This window comes from Callorhinchus milii, unplaced genomic scaffold (assembly GCF_018977255.1).
Source record: "Callorhinchus milii isolate IMCB2004 unplaced genomic scaffold, IMCB_Cmil_1.0 Scaffold11, whole genome shotgun sequence".
NCBI classification, from domain to species: domain Eukaryota; kingdom Metazoa; phylum Chordata; class Chondrichthyes; order Chimaeriformes; family Callorhinchidae; genus Callorhinchus; species Callorhinchus milii.
The window spans coordinates 3,331,573-3,347,635 of record NW_024704752.1 but is presented as its reverse complement, the minus strand read 5'-3'; the positions used below and the strand labels follow the sequence as shown (position 1 = coordinate 3,347,635).

At 36.0% G+C, this 16,063-nt stretch overlaps 1 protein-coding gene across 1 annotated transcript in view; it reads right to left on the bottom strand.

The window, feature by feature from the left end:
- Nucleotides 1-4,359: 4,359 nt before the first annotated feature.
- The window catches only part of atp13a3 (ATPase 13A3), a 36,410-nt gene continuing 24,706 nt past the window's right edge, over nt 4,360-16,063 (bottom strand). Inside the window, exons 20-34 of the mRNA XM_007902418.2 lie at nt 15,904-16,024; nt 15,470-15,594; nt 14,782-14,957; nt 14,451-14,579; nt 14,269-14,348; nt 13,804-13,846; nt 13,609-13,718; nt 11,822-11,918; nt 11,614-11,686; nt 11,025-11,202; nt 10,669-10,850; nt 9,695-9,783; nt 9,102-9,182; nt 6,776-6,859; nt 4,360-6,231 (exon numbers count right to left, since the gene is read on the bottom strand). Coding sequence (XP_007900609.2) covers nt 6,040-6,231; nt 6,776-6,859; nt 9,102-9,182; nt 9,695-9,783; nt 10,669-10,850; nt 11,025-11,202; nt 11,614-11,686; nt 11,822-11,918; nt 13,609-13,718; nt 13,804-13,846; nt 14,269-14,348; nt 14,451-14,579; nt 14,782-14,957; nt 15,470-15,594; nt 15,904-16,024 — 1,760 coding nt within the window. The 3' untranslated portion in view covers nt 4,360-6,039. The remainder of the gene's footprint in view (nt 6,232-6,775; nt 6,860-9,101; nt 9,183-9,694; nt 9,784-10,668; nt 10,851-11,024; nt 11,203-11,613; nt 11,687-11,821; nt 11,919-13,608; nt 13,719-13,803; nt 13,847-14,268; nt 14,349-14,450; nt 14,580-14,781; nt 14,958-15,469; nt 15,595-15,903; nt 16,025-16,063) is intronic.

Below are 16,063 nucleotides of genomic sequence, written 5' to 3'. Positions count from 1 at the left end.
CCGACAATAGTAGCGCATTAAAAAAAACACTTTCCCTGAGGGATAAGGTCTGTTAAAACAGATTTACAAAAAAATGATTTTTAGTAAACATTAACATATATTTGATTTCTTTCCCTGTTTGCAAAATTGTTCCCTCTGTAAACCAGTGCATTATTAGCGATTTTTGCTCCCATGATTTTCCAAGTAGTCTTAACTGCTAAAAGTAAATTTATTGCATAGCAGCAATTGTGCTTATTTATACACTATCAAAAATGTATTAAAATAGGATAGTTCTAACATTCATTTGAGGTAATAGAATGCAACAAGTTCTTACAAAGAACTGCACACCTCTCCAAATGAATTTAGAAACACAGGCAAAACGATAGTCAACTGCTCCTAATAAAACAATTTATTTTAATTTTAAAAAACGACAAGGTCAACACTGCTCCAATAAGCACAACACTCATTAAAATGTTTTTCAAGATAGTAACGGGTGAGAAAAATTTAAGACAATTGTCAAGTCTCTTTTATAAATAAGTGTCTAGTGTCTTTGGTACAGGTAACTGAAGAGATTGTTGGTTACAATAGATTATGGGTTAGTTATCCAGAGGTTGACGAGCAGAAAATACTGGAAGCTATAATGTTGCCTTAATTGTTCTAGAATGCCTCTTGAAACATGGCTGCATGTTTGGAACTCAGATATACAATTGCACTATGGACTTCAAGGCTCTTTCCTGTGAAACAAAGTAAAAGTTATTTATCTGCTTTTAGAGATGTAACCGTTAATCTTTGGTGGGTAGATATATATGTTATGGATTAAAGTAAATTACACAACCATGAAAATTCAGGACGGCACCCGTCTCTCTAAATATGCTTTTCCCTTGCAATATCCTCATTAGTTTAACAGTTTAATTTCTATTAGATGAAAGCCTTACAAATTCTATGAACAGATAAAGACCCACTCTGTAACACTCTAGAAATAGGAATTGTTGTCCTGGGGCATTCTCCTAACGTGAAATGTGCTATATAAATGTAATTTGTTTGTTATTATTGTTGTTTACACTAGAGGAAAATGGCTTTCATTGATACAATGATGGCAAACATTCATAAAATTAATTACATTTACTGTTAAATACGAACTGAAACCTTCAATACAGGGAAGCAGAAATAATGTCTTAAATAATAAATACATTGGACAAGACATGCATATCAGTAAACTAAACTGCTGGATAAATTGCTAACCTAATTGAAAACTAATATAAGGAAAGTACAGCTGGTATGGAACCAGTTGTAGAAGTGAACACAAGTCCGCTAGCAGTTATGTCTTTACGAGCAGAAATATCCATTAGAGAGGAGAAAACATTTACCAAGCACATAGCAGGTTCCTATAGAGTGCAAATTTCTGCAGTTAAGTTGAAGACATTTGTTCCACCCCCAAACAAGAGGATCTTGTTTTTCTTATTGGTAGTACAGCATAATTGGCAATGTCAGAAAAATAATGAGCTGACCTGTGTTGGTTTAAAAACAGAATGGACTTAGTAAATGATACTTCTGATACTAACATCATAATATTAAGGTACCCATCTGAAATCCATATGGTAGAATTGTTGCTCCTCCTTTAGAATAGGGAATAATCAGGTATTGTAATTTCTTAAACCAAAAGACCAATGGCAATGATATCCTTGACCTTTTCCTCTTTATTTTGAATAGATACCTTGGGGACAGCGAATTGCTAAACAAAGACCTAAGTGGGGAGAGGAATAGTCTTTAGCCTGTTCTGTGCAGGTCAATATACCTGTGTTCCTTTGCTTGAAAGTACAATTTTTCTACATCTGTCAAAATTATTGCACTTCAGCCCTGTGAAAAGTCAGTCTGTATAACTGGATTATGTCTTGCTGTTACATTTTCTTTGCACAACAGATGGTGAAATGAATACAAGATTATTCTTTTACACCCATAACGGCTTCTATGCAAATCGGGACATCAGGTTAAATACTTTCTTTCTGGGGAGTGGGATTAATTTGGATAGCTCTTTCAAAGAGCTGGCGCAGACACGATGGGCCAAATGGCCTCCTTCTGTGCTGTACAATTCTATGATTCTTATTTTATAAACTTTCTAGAAATGCCCAGCAACAGAAGAATTATTAAACAGCTATCATTTTGAGAATTATCCAAACAAGAATTACTTCAGTAAGTGTTGAGCTTCCATCTATAATTGCTAGTTGTCATGTAAGCAGCAAAGATCTATCTAGATGAGGTGACAAATTCTCAAATAGTGTTGTGAAAATATAACTGAGTGTGATGGCTAATATGTACTAATAAAGACAAAATGTCTGTTTGTGTGTGTAGGTGTATGCCAAGAACACAACAACCGACTGACATAGAGACATGATTTATACCTCGTCAGAAAGATCTTGCATGGGGGAGCGTCATGGGCATATTTTGTTTGGGGGATCTCCTATCGTTGATGAGCTATATTAAAAAATATACTAAACAATGCTTTAATTAAGCCCCCAAAAAGTATGCATGATATTCTGCAACAAAGTAGCGACAGAGATCTAGAGAGATAAATCTATACTAATAAAGACAAAATGTCTGTCTGTGTGTTAGGAGTTCTCCCAACAGGAGTCCTCCCACTGAGTTCTTCCTACAGGAGTCCTCCCAAAAGGATATGTGTGCAAATATGTAAACAAGGGATGATAACGAGTTCAATAGCACATGTTATTAATCTTAAGCGATAAAAATGCCTAAGAAGTGAAGATCAAGCCTTTCAAGGACAAATAAAAATGCTAGGCAAAAGAGAGAAGGACGATAAAATGAAACTGGATGCAATCGTAGCTGCAACAGGTACAGCTAGTAGTAAGTATTCCAGGGCACACAAACATTGCCTATGCAAATCTTGAAGCTGGTCAAATCCCAGTCCTATTCTTTACCAAATGGTCCCCCTTGCTATAAATCAAATTAACTTTGTGTAATGTATAACTTCGTATAATACATATATTGTATTTCTTTTAAGACATCCCTTGAAAATTGTGAATAAGTGTCCTGAAACTTGAGGTGGGAGGAGGGAGGGGAGAAGTAAATATAAATTATGGTTTCCAAGATCTAATATGTCACTGACTTTTAACCTAGGTTTCAAATTGATTTGATCATTTGAGGAGGGCAAGTTTGCAGGGCTATGGGGAGAGAGCAGGGGAGTGGGATTGATTTAGATAAGAGCCGGCAAATACACGATCGGCTAAATGGCCTCCTTCTGTGCTGTATAATTCTATGATTCTACCATCTGAAGTGTTGGAGGCTAGAACCTTTTTACTTTTNAGCTAACTGTGTTGGGAGTATTTTATCTTCCACACACCTGAAAATGAAACTCCACGTTCATGAGTCGGTTACTGTTTTTTGTTGGTCAGGCATATGTCTTATATGCGGAAACCCATCACCATATTTAAAAGAGTATCCAAAATCAAACTGAGATCTACATGCACCCCAAATTCCCATGAAAATTCTAGAGATAGATTGTTGAAATGGAATGTGCACTCTCTCCCTGGAGGGATGCATCCTGCTTACCTAATTGCAGAAAGTCTTAGGTGCAGGTTGGCAGGAACTAAGGCTTGGGATACTAATGGAGTCTAATCAACAAGAACAGCATAAATTGCCACCAATAACACTGTCTGCAAGCTTTCCCACTGCTTGTCCAGTTAGGACCACCCTACAGGTTAGGGCTTTGGCTTAAAGGGCTAGAGAAGCTGTGTGGGAGGATTCCCTACCCACAGTGACTGGTCTATCCCTGCAAGTCCTGCAAAATGAGCCAGGCTGTCATCAGCATTTCCCTGGAGTAATGCGGACCCGCCTGGCTCAGGAACCGGAATACCGAGACTACCACAAGCGGGCAGATTCGATTCCAATAATTGTTGCCAGACATGTCTCTTTGGAGCCAGTTCAGCTCCAAGCAGACCCCACTTACGCCCCACCCCACCTCACCATCCCCAGAAAGATAGAGACAAGTTCATTGTGTTTAGTCGGCAACCAGGGAATACAGAAGACAGATTCAAGATAATTGGCAAAAGAACCAGAGAAGAGATAAGGAGACATTTTTTTTTTTTTTTTACAGAGAATTAAGGTCTGGAATGCACTGCTGAAAGGGTGGTAGAAATAGATTGAATAACAACTTTCAAAAGGGAATTGAATAGGTACCTGAAAAGAAAATACTTTCAAAGATATGGGGAAAGAGCAGGGGAGTGGCACTGATTGGGTAGTTCTTCCAACGAGCCAGGACAGGCATGATGGGCCAAATGGCTACCTCTGTGCTGTAATATTCTATGATTGTTTGACATCCAAAAGCATGGATTTGAGCCCTCGCTAAGTGAAGGTTAGGACCTCACTTAGTTATTCTCTGGGCTTATTTCAAAATGAACCTTCTGTTTAATAATAGTCTCTTATGTTCCTTCTACAATGCTTACTTTCATCGTGCAGTTACATTCCAAGCAAATTATATGTGAAAAATATTTCCGGTGCACTAAGGGGAAATTGCTAGTTCCAGTCTTAAAGACTTAGCAAGCGACATTATCCCTTTGATTTTCCAAGTTACATATGCCAAGTTAAGATCATTATGATGCTATGAAAATTGAAAAAAAGAATTCCTGTTTCAGTTTCACTGCTTTCAGCAAACAGATTTAATCTGCATTTGTCTTTATAGCAGAGGAAAAAAATAATTTGGAGTGAGCACTAAATCGAAGCACATTTGTTAATGACAGCTCTCTTGTACATTGAAATAAAAGGAAGTCAAGTCAGAACAGCTGTGACACAAACACTCCCACCACAACACAATCAAGCTACACAGGCAGCAGAGAAGTGTAGTAAGTATGGTCAGCACAACTTTTTTCCCACATGGTTGATTTTTGACATTTACAAATATTGAAAAACACTTATTGATGATAATCCTTGTACTTGATATGGTGCTTATCACCTTGTTTGAGATCTCAAAGCACTTCACAGGATATACTTTATAGTGGATTAACTGGGTATCATGTAGGTAAAACTTGATTAAATACAATATGAAATGACCCTGGACACATTTGGACACAAATAAATAAGAGTGAAATACATTTGCAATACCACACTAACACAAGACAGATATTTTTCACTTGCATTATTAATTTTTCAGGGCAAAAAGGTATATCTATTTCTCTGGTACTGGATGTGGAACCATTTACAAAGTAACCCCAAGAAATGTAACCCACTTCAGGAAAGCTTCCTTTACCAAGTTTAACTCAATAATGGAGTAATTCAGGCAATTTATGCACTTTAACTGTTGTTCTTGGTGGTAACGTGCTGCCACTCTTACTCTGCGCTATAGTCAAATGTGCAGAATAATACAGCCAATTTATATTTGGCATCAGCAGCAAGATTATGGAAAGTGATGGTTTTGCATTCCAGCCACTGCATAACCATACATTTTTAACATTCAGCCATCCCGCTGTACTGTATTTCAATTTGTAAAGTTAGAGAAGAGCAGATTGTTATGAGAAATGACTCCAGCGGTTGGAGGCTACTGAAGAGAGAGAGCTTCATGTAAGCATTTCAAGATGTGCAAACGGCTTGACTTTTCTTTTCTCTCTCAACAAAGTTGTGAGCAGCTGATCCATCTGCAGATGCTCAATTGCATTGCTGTTGAAGATACATCCACCACTGCAGCACTTTATTCAGAAAAGCAATTTCATTTAGGAGTTTTAGTATTTTGAATATATTATGGTAGTTTTTATAAAAAACTACTGTATCTGGTAGGATTTAACTAAAATATATTTGAAGTCTTTTTTGATGCAATGCTGTAATATTTATTGCTAATCACTTTCGAGTTATTTTACCTCAACATTTACATTGTAGAAAAAGGATGCGTCAGACTAGCCTTTAAAAGGCTGTCCTCAAATCCCTCAAAAGCAAATTCCCTGGACCTTAGTTTATAAAATCATTACCAACCACTTTATCCTTTCCCAGAATCAACATATTTACACCATACCTCTGAAACATTGTACTGTTGACAAATGTACAGTACATTATCCTGTGTTAGCTCATTGTGATTATACTGTATGAACAGTTCTCAGAGAGTGGAACTTTTGCTTCTGTCGTTGATTTGGGCTTTGGAGGCCAATCAGGGTCCACGAGCAGTTCCTGGGCCAGATGCATGTATTTGGCCTTTGGCTTGCTCTTATCAAAGAAGTGTGTCGAACATGTTTTGCCTCTTCTGTCAAGGGCCTCCTTCAAGATACAAGCAGTCACATTACATTAAGATTCCAAACTGCATATTAGAGAATTTCACTTTTAAGGGTTCATAAACTGTGTTCATTGCAGCATAGAGATCCAAGACATGCATTTCCCATTTCCATGATAACTTAGAATCTTCTTCATTTTTAAGCAAGTGTTAGATAAGATCTGGCATAAACATTACGAGCAAAGAAGTTGTTATAGAAACTCCTGCACTTTTCAAAAACAGATACAACATGACTTGGGTAAATGACTTAAATGCATTTCTCATTACAGAGCCAATGAGAAATGCAAATTTTTCTGAAGGGAGAAAGCATATAAATGAAAAGGTTTCAGTGAATTTTCAATTTGCTGTTTTTTTTTAAACATAAATTTACATCAAATCTACAGCATAGAAACAGGCCACTTGGCCTATACTTAGTATACTGAAGTCATTAAATCAGTGCAAAACACAGGTAACAAAAGACAATCAGTTTGCTATACAAGCATTTTGCATATTGAAAATGCAAATTGCCACAAATAAAAATACAAATCCAACCTGTTGGTAGGTGGTGGTATGCTCATCTCCAGGTCTGTCTTTGTCAAACAGAAGTTTCCAAAGGATCAAGTCAAGCAGGAAAGTCTATGAGACATTGCAGTGGGCAGGGAGAATTAAAAGAACTAAATAATCATCAAATTTCAAGCAAGTTAGTGTAAACCAATTACCAATTTTAAACTAATTTGACAAACTTGATTATTTGAGCAGCAAAAGTGAGGTATTCCACGTGATAGCTGTTGATTTTAAATATTTAGAAAAAGGAAGATTAAATATTAAGAATATATCACAATATGGTATGATAAACTACACAATTTTAAAGCTTTAAAAATACTGCAATTGAAGAACTGTGTAAAACATTAACATTGAGCAAATATAGAGATAAGCTGCAGTTTGATTCAGTTTAGAAAATATTTTCTATTGAAAATCAATTGATATAAATGTCAGAATGTGACATTTAAAATTATCACTAAGTATAAGAAAGCTGTGCATGAATATCTGGCTTTCAAGGGGAAAATTAAACGTTTTAGATCTAACTATGAGAAGGGAAATAAACAAAAGACTAGCTTTCTTGAACAATGAATTCTGCTGCCTGAATATTGAAACTGACAGCAGCACATAGTCTATTCCCCCCTCCTGGCCTGAGAGGGGATTTACAGACGTCATGCAATTAATGAAGAAAAAAAATGTGGTCTAGGAAGAAACAAGAACTTAGCAGTATTTTTAAAACAAACATTTTGTTCAATCAAAATGCTATCTTAGGCTGCAATTTCACTTAATTTATATCATTGATTCTTTTCATTCTTTTGTGGAATTTATTTCCAAGTCATTATTTGTTTTTTATATTGAGATAATGACGCGCAGAGCAAAGGTGATGGACACCAGCACGTTTGAAAAGAGGAAGAAACAAAACAAATGATGTCAAGGAGTAATAATGATTGGATGGTGCCAAGCTTAATTTTAAATGCCTGTTGATTGTGGGATGGAAAGACTGAAGGGAAGAAGTTAGGCCTGAGATCTAAGGAAATAATTAATTCAAAAAGTGCAATGAGTCTCAATTTCAATGTACATTTGGATAAGAAAGTTGGCCACATTGTTTCAAGAGGTAAAACAATTAAAGAAAAACTGTGGTTTCTTTGCTCCAGCATTTTAACAACCATTCTGTTAAGAATCGAGAATATTTTTTTNGCAGAGAATACTATGATTACAAAAATCAGATAAAACTGCAAATATCTGCCATATAATTTAAGAAATAACAGTTTATCGTTATTTATATTATGCAGCTCTTTTATTACCAACAGAAAGCAAAAGCTGATGATCTTCCAAAGTTGTCTATTTATTACAGGTTGTCTTCCATGTTCAACGTTAATCACCGAAACAAACTAGAAATCAGCAATTTCTCAATAAGTAACAAGATGCCCCCAAAATGTTTAGAGAACATGTCAATGAAATCCTGATGCTCACAAGGTCAGGCAGCCTTGTCACAATGCTAACTCCCCTTGCATTGATGGTAGTATTCAGTTTATCGTTCTGAAATTGCAGATAGCAGAGACAACCCACACTTGTCTCTGCAACAACCAAGATTTCTACCATTTAGTTTTGATAATTAGTTTAGGGGAGAGGAGCAGATTATACTTTATTGGAGTTTTTTTTAAAGTTTCATTTTGAAATCAGCAGGGTCAGAACTTAAAGCATCAGGTCTTCTCTTACAGAGACAGCAGTGCATTTTCTTGACATTTAGTCAGTCAGATGAATACTTGAATGTAATGAAAATGGCGCTTGCAGCCTGCTGGCTCAGACTGACAGATTACCCAGATCAGTTGACTTCTATGGTTCCTGGAAGATGCCAAACCCCAATTTGTATTACAGGTCCTTTATGCCCACAGAAATCCACAGTAATTCCTTCTTCACACCCCCTTTTCCTCTTGCAAAGACCCATCAGATGAGCTCATTTGAAAGAATGAATGTTCTCAAAATGATCATGCTTGAATTTTCTCACTCCCCAAGACCTCAGGATCCATCTCAGCCAGCTCCTTTCTTCAAAAGAATACATTTGGAAAACATGCTTCACAGTTGCTAGCAAAGACAGTGAGGGAGGGAAGGAATGAGAGTATGTACACATGTTATGGGAGTAGGAGAGGCAGAAGGCAGGAAGGCGTGAGGAAATCTGTGCTTTATACTGTATAACCACCTTCAAAGTTCGTTAAAACTATTGTAAAATATTCTGACCTGAGGATTAACAAAGTGGAAAGCAAATTTTCTAGAGACAACTAAACTAAAACCAACTCAGATATCTTTGAACAATAAGCAGATAAAATGTCTTACTCACCTCAGTAACAATAGACACAGCTGCATTTATTAGTATTAAGATCAGCAATGTAAGTCGCCAATCATAAGGAACACAGACCAACTGTAAAACAATACAATTGGTTACATTCAGTAAATATTATTTCACCACAAACCTTTAATAATTTAACAATATTTTTCTTTCACAGATCACTGAATTTCCCGTAAAAAGATAACTTTTAAAATAGGATACATCAATTGGAAATGCTAACACAGTATCACACAAACAACTTCAGGTATTCACAATACACTTTCTTTATGTTCGAATTGACTGTGGAGTGAACCTGAGTAAATGGAGGACTGTCTACTTTATTTTTAACCCTGTATCTGCAACAAGCATTCTAAGTCATATATAGTACAGTTGAGCATCCCTCAGCCAACCTAAATTTAGCAAGTCTAAATGCTCTGTTGTACCACAGTTTTTAGTATGACTGGTCGGTAAGAAAATTTCTATGGAAGGGCAACAAAATGGAACAGAATATATACAAAAATTAAATTGTGATCTGAAAACAATCTAAATAAATCGGTGGTATAACAACAGCTCAGAATTTAAACTGCATTTGATAAAAGTCTTACCTCAAGAGTATTTTCAATCGCTTGAATGGGGTAAAACATCATGAAAAATATAATAGTGTAAAGGGCAACCAGTGTGACCACAAATGGATCTGTTACAACATGAAACAGTGCATTTATTTCAGAACAGATGGACAGCAACACAAAGTAAAACAGCAATATGAAATGTTAGCTTCCCTCCATAGACTTGCTCTTAATAATTCTGTATTAACACAATCAAAAATATATTCCAATTTTACATATCCAGTTCGGGGAATAGATTATGAGAGGTGACTAGAAGAGTATAGAGTATAAACTACATTTATACTCATGTAGAATATAAACTACATGAACATTCTTGTAGGCAACACTGCACCTGAGAATGGATCTCAGGGTGATTTTTGCATTGAAGATATTGGCCATGGCTAGAAATATCATCTGCCATAATTCTTTCATAATTACATGCAAATTGATTACTTTAGCTGTTTAGCCTTTGCCTATATCCTTCACCAATGTTTTTTCTGCTGCTATTAATTTGCTTCCAACTCAATGAAATATATCAGACCTAAAATGACATTGATTAGGTTGAAAACCTTGTAAAAACTAATCTCAGAAAGTCACTGAAAACTCCATACCGTACAATAACTTTAGATTCTAAGGAAAGATATTAAAATCACTGAGTGCAACATACAGAAACAAACCAGCACAGATGGGAAAACTGAACTGAACTTACAAGGTATGTCACACATCTTCTCTCATTTGAGCGCTTAATTCACAATAAACAAAACAAATGGGTAAATGCAGTTCCCCCACTCTTTTCTTCAATCCCCAATTATGAAAACCCAGGTTAAAGGTCAGATCCTTAATACAGGACACCATTAAGATTGAAATCAAAGCACAAAAACATGTGCAAATATCTCATGAGAACTTAAATGTGGTACTTAAACAATGATCTATTAACACCCACATGATTCAGATTAATAATGTAATTAACTCACAGTTTTTATAACAAGGTTGTCGAAATGGTTTCCCTTTGGAAAACACGACGGCCACAATGAGGTATTGAAAGCAAGAAATAAAAAACAAAGTTGTATTTTCGTAGTTTTGAATATTCTTCTCGCTATCAGGATGTGTAATATTGTGCTCTAGTGTTTGGTTGGATTCTGATGAATGGCAGACACTGCAATAACAATAGAAACACAAACAATTTTTAAAAATAATAGTCCTTGCATTCGATATAGCGCCTTATCAAACCTTCAAGACGTATCAAAGCGCTTCACAGAATATACTGTGAAGTAAAGTGTATATTTTGTCGGTGAAACCATTAACACAATTCAACTTCTTTAGAACTTACTCTAAATTTGGTGTCCATTCTTTGTACCAGGCTTGCTGCTTCACCAGAAAAAAACCAGTTGCTTGAAAAGCTGTACAGATCAGAATTTGTGACACTACCGATAACAGCAGCGGAGCAGAGATGAGACCAGAAGGTGGCCTCCTTGGAACGAGCTCCTGCCATGCAGCATTCAAACTCACTAAATAAAAACAGAAAGAACGGTAAATATTTCTGCCATAGGCACCACCAAAATTTTTGAAAAACACTTCAGCAAGGAAAGACTTATGTTAAATATTTTAGGGAGACATTTTTTCTACAACTCTCATTTTGGATTCATCTGGATAAGAATCAGAAATCTAGCTCCATTTGAAATGTTTCTGCCTACAGTAAACTACAGTACTAAGATGGTAACAAAAATCTTTGTAAACATACTCAAACATTTGATGTAAAAGGAACTGGGGGAATCGTATGAATTTTCACGTATTTTTGTAAGTTTGATCATTTGGTTACTATGCTTTTCAAGTTCTACTCGGCAACCAGTTGCATGCACAAAATACAACATTAAAGTGACATATTTAGATACGTGATCTTAAATTTTTAGGATACTCACTGGTAAATACAATAAACAGGATGATAGCTAAATCGATGAAAAGAAATTGAAAGTCTCCAAGATTACTGAGTATCTGTTAGGGGACAGAAAGAAAAGTTATAGAGTACATTAAAAATTAAAGAAAGACCTTCTGAAGCGCATTTACTTCAGAACTACATTGATAAGGTATGTAATTTCTAGATAGTTTTGAAACAAAGCCAGTACTTACGGAATACAGAAGGGTAACACTTAGGTACTGGATTATACTGTACAAGGCCATGAACTTGAACACACAGAATGAGGTTACCAAAGCAGCACGTCCTTCCCTGTTCAAGGTAAAACAAAGTTTATTCTAAGACTATCCAGAGGTTTGATCGTTCTTGGATAGTGGCTTTTTAATCTTATATCATCACAGTGACAACCGATAGTGCCGAGTACTGCAACACTTTAAAACATAAAATTAATTTAATAATTGCTGTACAATTGTATTGTATTTAATGAGCCATTCTATTCAGTAATAATAATAATCCTGTATTTGATATAGCGCCTTATTATGTTGTTAAGACGTCTCAAAGTGCTGCCCAGAATATATTGTAAATGGATTGACTGTGTATTTTGTGGATGAAAAGTGAACAGAATTATGAGACCAGAAGAAAAAAAACAAGTTCAATATCCCACTGTGAGTAAAGATTCATAATACTGAACTTGTTTACGTTTCAATAAGATTGACAGGGAATGTAATATTCAGGTCATAACAATTCTGAAAAGTATTGATGATGCATATGTAAGCAGTCTGACTTTAAATTTCCCCTTATAAAGAGATGGAAATGTGAAACAGATACTTAGCAAAACTAGTCGAGACTAGCCTATTAACTTAGTTTAAATGTAAATGGATAAATATCTGGAAAGATACCTCTTTAGTTACCTTTGATTACTTATGCAAAGCGTTCACACAAGATTAAATCCATGTAGTATTCCTCTGATGTTATAGATTGTACAGGATATAAAAAGGAATTTTCATCACAGAAGGAGGCCATTCGTGCTACTGATACCTGTATTACTAAATTATCCTTTCTTTGAATTATAATTTTGCCCACAAATATACAGTCAATTCGTGTTACAGAATATTCTCTGAAGTGTTTTGAGACATCTCAAAAATGTTATAAGAAACATAGAAACAGGAGTAGGTCATTCAGCCCCTCGAGCCTGTTCCGCCATTCTATAAGATCATGACTGATCAGTACCTCAAATCCAATCACCCTCCCTTATCCCGTATCCTTTAATACCTTGACCTAACAAATATTTATCCACCTCAGTCCTGAAATTGTGAAAGAGTCCAGCCTTTTGAAGCAGAGAGTTCCAGATTTCCACTAGCCTTTGGGTGAAAAACTACCTCCTAATTTCACTCCTAAATGGCCTGGCTCTAATATTAAGATTATGCCCCCTTGTTCTGGATTCCCCTACCAGAGGAAATAGTTTCTCTGTATCTCCCCTATCAAATCCCTTTATTATTTTAAAAAGCTCAATCAGATCATCCCTCAATCTTCTAAACTCTAGGGAATACAGACCATGCACCTGCCCTCATAATTTAACCCTTTAAGCCCTGGTATCATTCTGGTGATCTGTTCTGCACCCCCTCCAGAGTAAATATACCCAAAACTGAACACAGTACTCCAAATGAGGACCAAGATTCTATATAGTTGGAGCATCATTCCTTCTCCTTTATATTCCAACCTGCTCGAGATAAAGGTCAACATTCCATTAACATTTTTGATAACTTTTTGTACCTGTAAGCTTGTATAGTGATTTGGGTATATGGACACCCAAATCTCTTTCTCTTCCACAGGTCTTAAGTTTCTCACCATTTAAAACAAATATTCTGTTTTGCTATTTTTGGATCTATAGTGGATGACCTCACATTTCCCCACATTGAGGCGCTATATCAAATACAAGGATTATTATTATCTAAAACACGGTTAAATATTATGGAGCATTTGTTTGGGGATATGAGATTACCTGATGAGGTTTGGTACACATGAAATGTTTGGAGTCTTTGATGTGAATGGAGATGCTACAGAGGCTTCCAGTTCAGACAATGAGATACCACTGTGTGCTTGCTTCAGTGCCTGTGAATTACACATTTGTACTTTAAAACACTTGGCCACAAAAACTGACAGAAATGTCAATAATCAAAAAAAAATGAACACTTACACCACAATCATTGGCACCATCTCCACACATCCCCACATAGTAGCTGTCAGAGGAATAAGGATTCAAGCCAGATATTAGATGTTACTCTTCAGTGGATAAACTGTATGAATTTTACCTTTCATGTAGCACTGCAAATCCTTAGGCAACTACAACACAAAGAATTTCAAATGTTGGCTAACCTTTTCAATTCAGGTAATGAGGTCTAGATATTTACTTTGTTTTGCAATATAACACAATGCTAAACAGACAGCTCATTTTATTAGGAAAATATGTGATTTGTTGCAATTTGTAAACTGGGTAATAATAATTTAGACTTAATAAGTGCAAACGAATATTAATTTATAATGAAAATAGGCACTAGATATGAAAGTTTAATATTATTAGATGCAACAAATACATTGTGAATTATCAAAACACTTGGATCATTTGCCTAATCTTCCAAAATTTTATTAAAGAAATACTCACTCTACATTTTGAAATGCTTCAACCAACTGGGTTTTTTGATCAGGAGCCATACGAGCAAATACAGTCCCACGAAGCAACAACTAAATCAAAAGAAGGCCATTTCTTAGTTTTATACCACCTCCATTAATTGCCCTGATCTAAAATTATCAGGAATATCAGATGTCAAAACACCCTTTACCAACCTTTGAAAGTAACTCCTGAAAATGTTCATTTATAACAGAAAATGATTTGCCATCCATTGCAAAGTGATAGCACTTCATCTGACGGAGGCCATCTCCAGAGCCTTCGTCCTCTATTTTAACATGCGCATCCTGGAAGAGAATAAGGCATTTACCTCGAGACTGTTCCACCAATTAATTAGATTGTGTCAGATATTTTAATCCCATTTCTTACCTTTTACCAACATCCCTGAATACTCTTACTTCCCAAGTATCTACCTCCACTTCTGATACCTATTGCAGACAATCTTAAAATCTTTTTGTACTGCTAATGAAGGTCAAATAAGTTTCAGACCTCAGAGTTTCCAGTCGATGCTTTAAGTTCTTTTGAAGGTTTATCTGCATAAAGCCAATTTATTTTTGCAGCCTGTCCATCTTTCGGAGGTAGTGCTTCTGCAATGATTACTTTATCCAGAGGCAGAATCATCCCACAGTCTCTGGCCACAGAAACAGCTGTCAACATATTATCTCCTAGTAGGGTACAAAGCATCATTAGTACAGGATTGTAACGGGATAATTAAGTCATGCATTAATGCACAACACAACGCTTTGAATGCCTCCAATAAAATAATCACTTCATACCCTTCAATGATAGGACTAGAGTGTATTGATGAGAACACAACCAATCCAGCATTCTGCAGATAAGTACACAGCATTTCCTGTTGCCACTATGATTCTATAGAGCTCATCGGACCCAGCAGGAACAAAAGCCAATTAAATCCTATATGTCTTAAGTGAACGGCCACATAAATGAAAGCAGAGAAGACCAGAAGGCAAGGTCGAATACATAAAATTCAGACTGCATCCCCAGTTTGATACCAGTTAGGATATTAAGTCTCAAGTTACATGGCACCTCTTACTCCACCACCCCATCAAAATTTATTTCTGATGCTGCATTGCCCAGGTCCCAACTGAATTCTGGTAGCTTGCTTAAATAGCATTCCTTTGTATGCAATCCCAAACAGAAAAACTATATACATCACCTGTGACCATAACAGTACGAATATTAGCTTTCCTGAGCTCTTCAAGGACTCCAGGGGTCTCTGGCTTTTGCTTGTTTTGCATAATAATCAGCCCTAAAAATTCCAGGTTGCTTTCAATGATATCTCTGTTAAGAGTTAAAAAAGTGAATAGTTTAGATCTAGTACAAAACCACTTACATTTATATACCATCTTTCGTATAAGTGGAACTTCGAAGATGGTGATCTCAGTGATTCATTTATCATGAAAGGAAGACAGTCTTTTAGGTCGTTCCTTCATAGCCCAACTCCCAATCCCCTTTAGCCCCTGGGTGTTCATTAATTATATTAATATTATGTTTCACTTAAGTCAGCAAGTCACAATGTAATGTTTGCCATCAATAGACAGGAGTCCATTATGTTCAACTTCATACATGACATCCAAGTAGTTTATTTACCTGCTGACAGTTTGTACTTTGTGCCAAGTTAATTTAGACTCCAATTTCCTGTGGGCAAGTGCTATGACTCTGAAGCCTTGTTTAGTGTAATCCTCCAGAATTTTTGAAAAATGTTTAGGAACTAAAAAAAACAGAATCATTAGCACTGTACAATTCTATT